The 13,499-nt window shown below is 44.3% G+C and overlaps 1 protein-coding gene across 1 annotated transcript in view; it reads right to left on the minus strand.

Annotated features, from left to right (window-relative positions):
• Positions 1 to 13,499, minus strand: part of LOC123030177 (neuronal acetylcholine receptor subunit alpha-7-like) — a 113,070-nt gene that overhangs the window by 35,773 nt on the left and 63,798 nt on the right. The window contains exons 6-8 of the mRNA XM_044443862.1: positions 7,515 to 7,682; positions 3,884 to 4,078; positions 3,122 to 3,208 (exon numbers count right to left, since the gene is read on the minus strand). Of these exons, the coding sequence (XP_044299797.1) occupies positions 3,122 to 3,208; positions 3,884 to 4,078; positions 7,515 to 7,682 (450 nt within the window). The remainder of the gene's footprint in view (positions 1 to 3,121; positions 3,209 to 3,883; positions 4,079 to 7,514; positions 7,683 to 13,499) is intronic.

Below are 13,499 nucleotides of genomic sequence, written 5' to 3' on the forward strand. Positions count from 1 at the left end.
GTGACCACTGTGCAAGCAGCGACCCTCTTCTGCACCACTTGCAGCAGGCTTGGTGCAGAAGGAGGCTGTGGATCACCTTTCAGCTAAGCTCAGTTCCTAAGAGGGGGCTGAGCACAAGAGGACGCCTGAGGATGCTAGAGGGATGGATTCTGCAGGGTTTTGCTCCAGCCACAAGTGTCAGGCTGAAGCCATTTTTGGGCAGGGCTGTCACGGAGGCCATGGAACCCTGAAACTTCGACAGACATCTGTCCTCAGCATAAACGTCCATCTTCCCCAAGCCTGGCAGTTGGGGAACATCTCCAGGACCACACCTGAGACTACCGCCATTCATTCAGGCAGGGAGACTGCTGGATAGTGGGGAGCGAAGCACTGCAGAATTTCCTACCTGTCCCACAAGCAAAGCACAATCTGTAAGGCATCCAGGTGATTAGATGGAAAGGAGCCTGGAGAGAGGGAGGGAACCTCTGGAGGACATGCAGCATCCCTGCAGCCCTCATGTCTACCCTAATGCTGAACCAAGCAGCCCAGTGGGCACAACTGGGAGAGATGGTTCCTCCCCATTTGTCCACCCAGGCCAGACTGGCTGCTTCATCCATGATTAGGTCAGGGCTGTCCGAAGCCTTACGACCTGCTGATCTGGCATGTGAAGGTTAGTTCCAGCAATTTGACTTGCTGTTTGCTGCAATGGGTCTCTTGGGTGTGAGCTTCCTTCCTTCCTTCCTTCCCTTTTTTAAATCCTGCTGTGGCATTTCAGCAGGGAAAACAGAATCTAATAAACAGATGAAAAGAACAAAGTATGTTTGGGCTAGATGGCTGCCTTGCATTTCAAATACATTTGACATGCTCTAATTGTTTATGCATTACAAAGACACATTGCAATATTTGAAAAGTTAATGAGGCTTTTTAGACCTGAGAAAGGAGCTCAAAAAAACCTGGGCTGTGCATTTGGTCCTCAACCATTTTTAGATGATTCCTGCATGACTAATACATACTGTCAGAATATAAGAAGTCAGTTCACTTCGCAGCAGATATCTAAATATTTTTAATACTGCCTTATTGAATTAATCCTTCTAAAGACATGATGATCTGAAACCCCATCAGTTTTTCTACAGATAACAACTTGGTTTGATGCTTTATTACTATTTCCTTGACAGGTTTGTGTTGAATAAATCCAGATAAGTCATCATGGGGCTACCCCAATTTTTTTGCCTCCTCACGATTTTATCTTCCTTATCTGTGTTGTGAAAAAATGCAAAGATATTCTGAATTTCTTTAAGATGAAAGGAAGTGTTTCAAAACAAAAGAATATGTAAAAAAAGAAATAGGTATATGATTCCATACCTGAGTGTTTTTTCAGTTTTCCATTTGAGGCATAATATGTTATACGGATAGCCTGTGTTCAAGTGAGAAAGAGCCTCTGCCTGAAACTACTCCCCTTCTCCTCCTATGGTACAGCGTGACCATGAGATCAGAAGCGTCCTTTTCAATTTTAGATTTACTACAGTTTCACACAGAGTGGGCAGTATTCAACCTCTGGGGTGCATGGAGAGCCACAGCCCCCATGCAGCCCACACCAATTTGAAGGGACCCCAATTTTTTTCAAGCAAAACAGCATCCAAAGTAGCTACAGATTGCTCTGAGAGTCACAATTTGCAAGCTGTATGAAACTCCAGAGCAGGTAAGGAGCACAAACATGGTAAAAAATAGTTTGCAAATGAGCTAATTTTGACCTTTCGATGCTACAGCTGCCATATTGCCATTACTGCTTTATTTCCTCCATTTTGGGCTCCCCTGGGGTCAACTGTGGAAGTCCTGAAGGTGAAAATATTCCATGAACTCCTGAGATTGCCCACCCTTGGTTCAGCATGTCTGCCTAACTTTGAACTATGGTTAATCTTAACAATGGTTAGTTGACACAAGCCAACTTCATAGAGTATAGTTCTCCAAATTCCATCTCAAAGGTTGTTCTGATATGAGTCTGCATCAGATTGAAAGCATTTTGCAAAAAGATGACTTTTTGCATGCATATTTTTCATATATACATATACTGAACACTTTTTTTGGCTCTGAGTTGCATTGCAAGCTTGGAAAAGTAGAGACTTCAACTGTATATTGGTGTTTGGTCTAGAAGGTGAGAACTGGGTAAATCCTGGTCTAAAATAAACTGAAAATAATTTCTCATGAATTCCTACCTGGGGCAGCTATCTCTGGAGAAGCTGAGACACTATGCTTCAGAAATCATTCACACATATTCATCCCTTGATTTAATACCTCACAGGTTGATTACTTAACACTCAGTTACTTAGAGCTGAACATGTAAATTGCCTCCAATTGAAAATGCGTTGCACATATCGTGACTCTAAGCATTTAATCTACAGATACCTCCTTCAACATGCAAAGTATCACATTATGTTGCACTTTTCAATGAGGCAGGCATGCATGAGCTGAAGCCCTCCTGAAAGAGAAGTTTGCCATGAATATCCTTACCAGGTCTTGGTTTCAATTAATTTCTAACAGAGCTGTAAAAATATTATCACAGCCCCCTCCCACGTTTTTCTTTCTAGCTCACTACCCATCCATACCTACAGCATTCATTTGCAGCCTACAGATAGCCTGAACGAACCATCTTCGGTCTCATTTATTTCACAAAGCTTTCCCACTTAGTTGGCTGCAGGTAATTCTTTCCTGTCAGAAACAGGCAGAAGAGCTGCTATTTACAGGCCTGTTACAAATCTGGGAAGAAAAGCCTTGAATGTCTGTTCCAATCTGAAAACAAAGGCAAGTATCCAACAGTGCACAACCATGAAGATAAATTAGCTTGTGCTACTACAAACTGCATCTAACTGATACCAACACGGTTAGCTGGTGAGCTGAATTTTCAGGGGGAACACTAGATGCAGTTTATACTAGCACAACGCAATTTACCTTAGTGGTAGCACCTTGTTGCAAACTACACATGTGTAAGAAAATGTAGTTAACTCTTTTCCACCTATCCCTTCCCCTGCTCATGAACATAATCCAGGTATTAAGCTGGATTCCTTTTAACAGACAAGTTGAGCATATGCTTACCTCTTTCCAGTGAAATCAAAAGCACTAAATTTGCTTAAGAAAAAGGACATACCGATTAAGGGAACCGAATCAGAGGTGGCAGGCATGATCTCTGCTACGAGCAACATGAACACGGTGAGGGACAGGAGAACAGTGATACCTGCAAGGGAATGGTGAAGAAGCCAAGAGGTGAGCTAGGAGCTGCATTCCTGAACATCTTCTCTTTCAGAGATGATCAACAAAGTGTGCGAATGCATATGTCATTAATTCGTACACAGTGATCTTAGTGTTTCGTCTGGAGAGAGCTAAGCAAATCAAGGGTTAAGAGAAATGCGTTTTGCATGGAAAAATGTGGAAGCAGACCATTTCACAAGCAATGGGAGATATAATGGCTGTTCTAGTGTTGTCCAAGCAGCAGCAGAGCCAGAAGCCTGGTGACTTCCTGCACTGATATTCCTGCACCGGTTTTGAGTGGCAAACTCTGCTCTTGAAAGGAGCCGCCTTAGTGGACTCTTCCCGTATCATTTGTGGAAGCTGGAAGGAGCAGTGCCACCATGTCTTTGACCCCTCTCAGCTAACCTAAGAACAAATCTTGACTGTAGCATGTCAGACTCAGGGCTGGGGGGATGTGCCATGTTTCTGAATGCTCCCGACAGGTAGAAAATTAGTGTATCAGGAGGACGATTTTGCTGAATTTGTCTCTGCTTTAATTCATACAGAGAGCTTTTTATATCTACCCAAAATGAGGCCATCCCAGTCCCACCCCTCCATCTGAAGTCCAGAACACTTCATCCTGCATTAATGTGCATTTTGGTTCCAAATTCTTAGTGCTTACCCAAAGATATCTTCTCTCCAGAGTCAGCTGGCAGCAAGAAAACCAGCAGTGCTAAGCCTGATATAAGAACGCAGGGAATCAGTAAGTTCAGTCCATAGTAGAGGGTGCGGCGACGCATCGTCACAGTGTAGGTCACATCTGGATAGGGCTCCTTACAGCACTCATAGTAGAGTTCATTCCTTTTTCCGGGGACTCCTGCGCAATAGAAAAGGAGAAGCCATAACACTGGCTGAATTAAGAAAGTGGGTGGTCAGCCTATACCCTCATTCCCCACTAGCCTGTATGGTCAGTTTGGATGGCACACCATAGAGTCACAGAACAGTAGAGTTGGAAGGGGCCATGAAGGGCATTGGGTCCAACCCCCTGCTGTTGCAGGACACCACGTTACACCATCCCACTCAGATGGCTGTCCAGTTTCTTTCTGAGTGCCTCTAGTGTGGAAGAGCCCACCACCTCTCCAGGCAGCTGGTTCCACTGTTGTATTGCTCTGACAGTGAGGAAGCTTTTCCTGATGTCCAGCCTGGATCTGGGTTGTCGCAACTTGAATTGATCATTCCATGTCCTACACTCTGGCATCAGCAACAAGAGATCTTGACCTTCCTCTTTGTGGCAGCCTTTGAGGTACTTATAGAGGGATATCATGCCAATCTTCTCTTCTCAAGGCTGAACAGAAGAGAAATCATAGTATGCAAGGTTTAACCATATTTTTTTCTGCACGTAAGTGAGAGGCCTCTGATATGCAGGGTTTGAGCTAAGCCTGAGAAACGTAATATGAAACCATGGGTTGATGCCAGTTTGACAAATTGGCCATGGCTCCAATGCGGGAGCTGGCATGACTTAAAAACAGGAGATGTGGCCAGTGGCAAAATGAAAGCACTGAAGCAGATCTCACTGGGGATTCCCTAAGCAGGCCTTGCCTCCTGCTAACTATCTCCCCACAGCCCTGGACTTCTTGCCCACTGACCTGTTCTTGCATCCTTAGTAGGATACTGTAGGTACTAAATTGATTCCCAAGTTCTGAGCGATTGGAGACAGCACAACAATTCTTGCCAATGATACCACAACTTGGTGCCAGCAAGCCAGGCCAAGCCAAACCAATTCCTTGGGAGCAGGAGCGATTAATTGAGTCGGGCAATTAATTCCCCAGTTCCCAGCCAGATTCCCATATTGCAGATGCAGGGGAGCTGAGCTCGAGAAAACTGGGCTTGCCCCAAACCCATTTAAGAATGTTAATTTGTTTACCCGGGTTTCATTCATATCACAGGTTGCCAGGTGCCCTGAGTATTCAGATGACTTTGAAGATTTTGCCTGTTAAGTGCTGCTTAGCTTATCTGCCCTCATTTATTTCCTGTGAACAAAATAATTTCTAATATCTCCAGAAATAAGGTAAAAGCAACACCTCCTGAGAGATATTGAGCTCTTTCATGGAGCTAGTATAACTCTTTATGTACTTGATTGTTTACACATAATGAAAAATAATTATATCAGTCTAATAACAAGCCTCAAAATATGAATTGTAGATCTTTCCATTATGCCAATTACTAACATTTCTTCAAAACGTCTTAAGAATATTGCATCCACTACTCCTCTGGTTAATTTCATTATGAGGCTGTAAGATGTAACAGCCCATTCTTTAAGCTCTCCATTAAATTCCACCAACAATCGATAGCTATTATAATGCTCAGGGGTAAGGCATGAAGGGTTGCAGTTCTCAAGATGTTTATAGAGGCACTGAGCTGAAATGGTTTACATCCTTTGCTTTTATTTCTGCATAGAACAAATGTTTCTTCTGCTTCTCCTGGCTTTTATGGCACCTCTCTTGTTCATCCGTTTGCATCAGGGTTGTGGATTTGCCAAGCCAGCCCTAGAGGGGGCATGCCTGGGTAAGCTCGCCAGCCCCTGTACGAATTGCTGCGCCCTTTAAAGAACAGCCCTGCAAGGGCATGCCGGGGGAAGCTCTGTAGCGGGAGATGGAAAAGCTCTGCTGCTGAGCCTTTAAAGTAATGCAGGCTGGAAGAGGCTGCCTAGATTTTGGGCACCTGGCCAAAATGCCAGCTTTCAGTGTAAAAAAAACCCTCAGCTCTCTTGGCAGGAGCCCTAAAGAGAATGAAAATGAGAGGTTCTCCCTTCATCTGGGCAGCAGCTTTGATGAGTTAAGGAACAAATTTGTTTTATTGGAAAATTCTTTTTGGAGTGAATGTCCAATACGCTGATCCTGCACCTGGCCAGCTCTACCAAGTCAATTGATTTCCCATCTGTATCCCTACACCTAGGAGCATTATACTGAATATGACAGAAGAGTAGTTTGAAAATAAGAAATAGAATTCCATTGTACAGGCATTTTTCCTGAGATGGGTACATGCAACACTTTGAGGTGCTGAGTGCTTGCTAAAGATCCAAACTGCACTTTTTCCACTGCTGCTATTTATGAAGTGGCCAGAACGGCTTCAATCCAGATTCTGTCCCTGTGCTCCCACTCCTTCTCTCCGGCTTGTGCCACATCCCCTCCTCCTCCTCCTCCCCCCACGTCGAAGCAGCAGGTGAGTGAAAGGGAAACACTTAGTTCTTAGCTCCTTTTTGGTAGCTGTCAAATCAGTGTTCCTAATTTAGCTCCATGGACATGAACCAATTCATTCAGACTGGGAATAACCATCAGGTGCTAGACTGGCAGGAACCTGCCAGAAGCAGAAGGCAAGCAGAATGTCAGACAGACAGAATGTCAGGCAGACAGCTGGCCAGCCAGTCAGACTGAGGATGGAAAGCATAACCTTGTAGCTTCGCTCTGCTGCTGAGGCTGAATGAGGGCTGCAAGACGGTGATGCAGAAGTAGCTCTCTGATGTTCTCAGAACCAGTGAGATTCTGGACATGGGGCTAAGATCCCAAATGTGACCTGCCTGTAGGTAGAATAAGGTATAGCCAACAAGATCTTGATTGCCACTGCTCAGATCTCACTTGGATAGCTCTACACTAATGACTCTGATCCTAGTGGAGCTGGTATAAATTGGGAGAACCATTCTGAGATATTGGCTGTGCATCCTTCTGATCAGCCCTTTCTTAAAGGCAGAAATGACTGACAACAGATGAAGATCAACAAGGAAAACATTGTGTTGGTCAATCATCATCATCATCTTCATGAAGAACATTCAAAATACACAACTGGGCAATAGTTTTATGAGGACCAACAAAAATGTCACAAAAAGGTTCACAAATATTCTGCTTTGCTGCAACCATCAACAAAATACAGACTTGGGAGCTGCTATGTCCAGCCAGCATTTTTCTCTCTGATTTTGCCACACAACCAACTGCCTCACTAATCTGTGGTCTTTTGGATGATCTTAACAAAGGTGGATTTAGAAGTTATCGAAGGAACCTTTCACAGAAACACGCAGAAGTGGTGGCTCGGTGCATCCCCAGTGTAAGCATGGAGGAGGCCCAGAGTATCCATCCACTAAGAGGTGCAGGTAGGGAATTACCCACTTCCTCACAACAGGCCATTCTGCACTGGGAAGGCTGCACACAGGCTGCAGGGTGCCTGCCTTTCTAATTTGGGGAAAAAATCTGCTTCTGCTAACGGGACTTAAGGAAATAAAGGTTTCGATTCATTACATTTCTTTGTGAAAGTCAACTTACCTACTAAGTCCCATTCTCCATTTGATATGTAGTTGGAAATATCGGCTTCAAGCATCTGCAGATCAAGCAACCAGCCATTGTGCGTCCACGAACCAAATTTCAAGTCACATTTTTGCACATCAAAAGGAAACCAGCGGACATCAATGTAGCAAGTGCTCTTTAAGATGCCTGTAATTAGAAATGTGTTTATGAATTTTCCTAAAGTTAAAAAAGATAAGATCTTCATGGCAAGAATGAAATGGGATAAAATTGCACTCATATCCATCTGTTATCAAGAGTTCAAGGGAGCAGACAGCTTTGAAATGCATTCCAAATTGATTTGCTAACAAATGGTGTCTATGATTCTGAGTTTCAGTTACGCCTTTCAGAGGCACATCAGATGAAAAAAGCTGATTGAAAAAATATCTAGAGCTTGAGTTAAGCTGAATGCAGCTTATACCTCCAATACACAGATCTTCTTCTTCAGCCGCACACATCTCATTAAGGAATTGGATGATATTACCCATTGCACTGCAGCAAGCAAAACTGATAGCAACAGCAGAATTGCTAGCTTTAAAAGTCATTCACACTGTCAAACTGATGTTCTTTCAACACTGCCTAATATTCTCGCTCCACTTGGCAGTGGGACGTTTCAGGATAGACTTTTGCAGATGCAGTTTTGTTGTGAGGAGAGATACTAGAGCTTAGTAGTCTTTGGCCGGGTGAGCAAAATGAGGGTTGTGGTTTCATTTAATTGTTTGTGGCTCTCGGTGTGTCTGTCACACAATACATATCACAGGAATGGGGAACTCTGTCGTCAGAGTGCATCTCCCATCATCCATTGCTATTGGCTATGCTCTCTAGGGGTAATGGATAAGAAAGTTAATCGCTCCAGCAGAAAATGTATAAGTCTGTAACACGAGGAAGACTAGAATCCATCATTCTTTCAAACTCATCAAATTTAGCACCTTGGAGTTTTTAAGCACTCGCTGAATTTCTACAAGATTTTGATCCAAACTTTGTGAGGTTTGCTTCCATGTAGCTTCCAAAAAATTTCTACTATGCCTACATTTCTTGTGCAAATCTGGCTGCCAGTCAGTTTTTAAAAACTGTCAGTCACTTCCATACTTCCTGGTGTGTATGCCACCATCTTGAGTGATCCTTAGGATTAATACGGATAACCAGCAATGTGAACAAGAGAAACCCATCTGCATCTTGGAACAAATGCAGAAAATGTGCAGTTGCATTTCACAATGGCTACTCCAAACCCTTTATTCTACAGGTAAAGTAAGGTTTAGAGGCAAAGTTCTCATCAGATCCATGATTACAGTAGACATGTGTCTTTAAACCCAGATCTGTCTCAAGCAGAGAGAGAGAAGGTTATGGACCAGGACAAGTTTTTCAAAGCTGAGGGTGTTTCCATCTACCCGCCAGTGTCATTTAATTTTTTCTTACCTAGCCCCCAATTAGATTGGAGGGTTGGAATGGAGGGAAGCAAGGGTTCAGCACCCCTTACCCGTCCAATCCTTTTGCCTTTAAAGTCAAACTCACCACACTCTGGTCTGCTTTTTATGTGATTGAGGCAGACCCTGGTTTAAAACCCTCAAAGCTGCTGCCCTCACATTTAGTAGTTCGTGAAAACTGCCATGTGATTACTATTCAAGAAGTTCCATGAAGCCTCCTACTTCTGAAAACTTTCATGATAAACAAACAGTAAGTAGAACATGTTAACAGTCCATTTGGAATTACATTTGTAATGCTTTTAAACAAAACACCCTTGGGAGCTGGTGTGAATTTCTAATTTTCATAAAAGAACGTACAAAGGCCGAACATTCTATCTGGATTTAGACCCGTTTCTTATATTTTGCTCTCCAGTAAAAAGCATTCTTCCTTTACTTCTTTGAGTTAGTTTGTTCACCTCTAGGGAATGCTCTGGCATAAATCTTTCATGTGACAACAGTCTAAACCATGTACAGGATTAATATTTATCCCATATTGTATGTTGTGTAATTATCTCATGTTCTACTAGATACAAATAAAGGGGAAACAATAAGAGGCTTCAAATGCACAATTTGTTGTGTCTTGTTTTTATGTGAACAGCTGGTTTATTCTGTCTCCAGCTTCCACTTGCTTTCTTTCCATTTGCACAGAATTGAATCAGAATATTACATGCAAGTGGTGAATCTCTCATCACTTGATGGGCAGGCCAGGGAGAGGCATGCCAAGCCGACAGGGTCAGCCTCGCCTGCCTCCAACCTACTCCTCTTCTGCACTGCCTTCTCTCCGGAGCAATGGAAGCAAGTTGCCTGAAGGGCTCAGAAAGTGGGCAGAGGATGGAGAGTCTCTTCTATCACTTCCTTGATACTCAACCAAGCCACTGCTGGGACAAGGAAAGGCAAAAGCTTCCTTAAGTAGCTGGAGGATAGAATGACAGGGATAGGGCACCCATCCAGCCTGCCCTCAAGCTTTCAAGCAAGTGAACATGGCAAGAAGCCACGCCACGGCACGCCACGGCAAACCGTCTTGAGATTCTTTGGAATATAATGACAATATAGACATTTTAAAATAAATGAATAAATAACGAGCTACTTTAAGAGGGTGGACATATTTGGTTGAAAAATTGAGCAGCAAGGAGGTGGATGGAAATGATTCCAGCTTTTTGTCTCCTCTCAGCTACTTCAGCAGGCAATAGCAGTAGGAGCTCCAGGAATTCGCCCTGGAATTTCTTTACTGGAGAAGTGGGCATGAACAAGAGACTGAGGCCACTTTCCTGGGAATAAGACCCACTGAATTCAGTGGAGCTTACTATGTAAGATCTGATGTAAAGTGCTTGCTGCCATTTGTGCCTGTAAACATCAGAAGGAACGGGGGAGAGACAGGACAAAATGACCTCTCAGCCCAAGGCAGACGGCCATTTTGGTAGCATACTTATGTGATGAATCGGGCCTACACCAATTGTGCTCAGCTTATCCTTGCTGGCGTCCCTTTCCAAACCTCTTTTGGGACCTTGCATGGCATCAAGTGCTGGTGACCTGTCACAATTTTTTCCTTTACTAGGCCTTACCTGGAAGTGCTTTACGGACCTGGAAAACCCATACACTGACCAAACCTTTAGGAATTCCCTTATGAAAGCACTAATCCAACTTGTTGCCAGGCAGCTTTTCGACTTAATAGCACGATGCCCTTCTTGGCTCGCCCAGCTGCTACAGCCTGAAAGCCTCTTTGCCCTCATATATAAGCAGGACTCCTCCTCCTCAACCTTCCTTCGGTAGTGATGGGGCTAGTTTTACTGCCTGGGAGGCAGACCCCATGTACAACCTCCTTTTACTGATGCGTATTTGTCCATGTGTGCATGCAGAGGTACCCTTCCATGCTGCTGCTCTTTTACTCCTCCGTCACCTGCTTTAGCATCATGAAGACAGTTTGCCTTCTCAGCCTCAGAACCCGGTCTTACTTTTCACTCTTGACACCCTGTAAGTATCCAAGCACTTGCTTGTCTCTTTTCATCATCCAAGGGCAAAGGAGGTTTTATAGCCAGGCTAAGGAAACCAACTTTCCTTCTATACTACGAACACCATCTGCCTTAATAAGCTGATTTTTACATAGTGTAAAGTTATACTTCTGTGCCAACCAAAAGGCTGCTATGTTTCACTGATGAACCAATATTTTCATTTATATAAAAGAAATTGTACTTGTTTGGGTGAAAATATTGTATAAATTGTACTTGTTTAAACTGTATTTTAATTTTTCCATTTCTATTTTATCTTTTTGTTGATTTTTCTGGTCTGTGACTGTAAAATAACTACTACAAAAGAAAGTGAGGTATCTCCAAATTCCTCAGGTACTAAAGAAAAGTGTATTCGAGCAATGGTGAAGTAGCCCTAATTTTTAATTTGTTTTGATAGTGTGTATTTTAACTGGGAAACATCTGATGATCTAAGTGCTGGGCACTTCCTGACAGTCAGGACCCCGAGGGTGTGGAATGGGCTTCCACGAGAGGTCGTTGAGGCCCCATCGGTGCGGGTGTTCAAGGATAGGCTGGACGTCCACATGGTGGGCATGTCATGAGCGGAGCCGGCTGGTGCCGGAGGTCAGACTAGATGGCCCGGGAGACCCCTTCTGACTCGCTCTGTTTCTATGTTTCTATGACGCGTACAAAATGTTATCTCTGCCATTATATATGGATTTCTTCAGACCAGTTATTACAACATTGAATATGTTGCATTTTTTTCAGTGGTATATATTTCAGTGTATGCTAAACTTGCAGTACTGTTCTGGGGGAGGAGGAATAGCTTTTGTGGGTGGTAGGCAGGGATGCAAAGATTCTGCTCTCCTGTGCACGCTGGGTTTCTTTCCATGCTCAGCCCAGGCCAGGAAATGAGCTGAGCTGAAGCCCACAAACACTCAGGAGCTTTGTGAAAAGTACTCTAAGTGCATAATTCTTTGTGCAAAATATTCAAAGCAAGCAATTCATTGCACAAAGTACACCAAGGCTGCAATTCATGTGCTTGGAAGTAGAACTCACTTCCTCTCAGATACCCACACAATACTCCATGTATGGTAGACTTAGGAAAGAGAGAAAGTGAGCCAGAGTTCAGGGAGTTGACTGGGGAAATCCGGTAGCTTCCTGCCCCCAAACCGAATTCCTCACACATCCTTAATGGTGGGCTAGGGAAAATAATGCTGCAAGAGGAAGTGTGGCACTGGGCGGATGTGGAGGTGTGAATCTGTGAATGGCACGCACTTCTCCCATTGTTTCATCTGCTGGGTGAGGAACAAGTAGCCAAAAACACACCAGTGGCTTCTCATGCTGGGAAAATCAGCACATGGTAGGAATTGCAGGGAACAACTACCTGAATGTGCTCCCACAGATGAATCTACTCAAAAGTAAACTTTATTGCTTTCAATGGTGCTTGCGCCTGGAAAGACAGCACAGGGGGGAGTGTGGTTTGTTCTGAGTTTGGGGGAGGAGATGTGGATGCTTGTTTTTTGTTTTTAAATCTCCGCTTCTTTGATCTAGTGATGGATACAGAACAACACTGACTTTTTTAAAAGGCCATTTCCCTGCACCTGTCACCTGTCTACCTTTCCTCTTCCCATGACTGCTTTTGTGTGTGATGTTAGCTCCGCTAACGACATGCCCACCATGTGGACGTCCAGCCTATCCTTGAACACCCGCACCGATGGGGCCTCAACAACCTCTCATGGAAGCTCATTCCACACCCTCGGGGTCCTGACTGTCAGGAAGTGCTTCCTGGCATCCAAATGGAACCTTGGTTCCCTGAGCTTTGCTCCATTGGAGCGTGTCCTGCCCTCCTCTGCAGGGGAGAACAGGTCTCTACCCTTCTCCGTGTGACATCCCCTCATATACCTGTATGTCACCAGCATATCCCCTCTGAGTCTCCTCCAGGCTGAAGAGACCCAGTTCCCTCAGTCTCACCTCATACCCCATCCCCTGCAAACCGGCCACCAACCTTGTGGCCCTACGCTGCACTGACTCCAACCTGGCTATATCCTTTCTGTAATGAGGGGCCCAAAACTGAGCACAATACTCCAGTTGTGGGCGCACCAGAGTCATATAGAGTGGTAGTAATACCTCTATTGATCTAGAAGCCACACTTCTGGCTATGCAACCAAGGGTGGCGTTCGCCCTCTTGACCACTGCATCACACTGCTGACCCATGTTTAGCCTGCAGTCAACCAGTACCCTGAGGTCCCTTTCACACGTGCTGCTCTCCAGCCACTTGTCACCTAACCTGTACTTATGACACCTATTCCTATGCCCCAAGTGCAAGACCTTGCACTTATCCACACTGAACGCCATCCTGTTGTCTCCTGCCCACTTCCATAGTCTGTCCAGATCCTTTTGGATCTGGAGTACCTGCTCCTCAGTTGTGGCCACTGCTCCAGTTTTAGTGTCATCTGTGAATTTGATCAGCAGACTGTTCACCCCTTCTTCCATGTCATTAATGAAAAGATTAAACAGGATCGGCCCCAGGACAGAGC

This window comes from Varanus komodoensis, unplaced genomic scaffold (assembly GCF_004798865.1).
Source record: "Varanus komodoensis strain SLA01 unplaced genomic scaffold, ASM479886v1 scaffold43, whole genome shotgun sequence".
Taxonomy (NCBI): domain Eukaryota; kingdom Metazoa; phylum Chordata; class Lepidosauria; order Squamata; family Varanidae; genus Varanus; species Varanus komodoensis.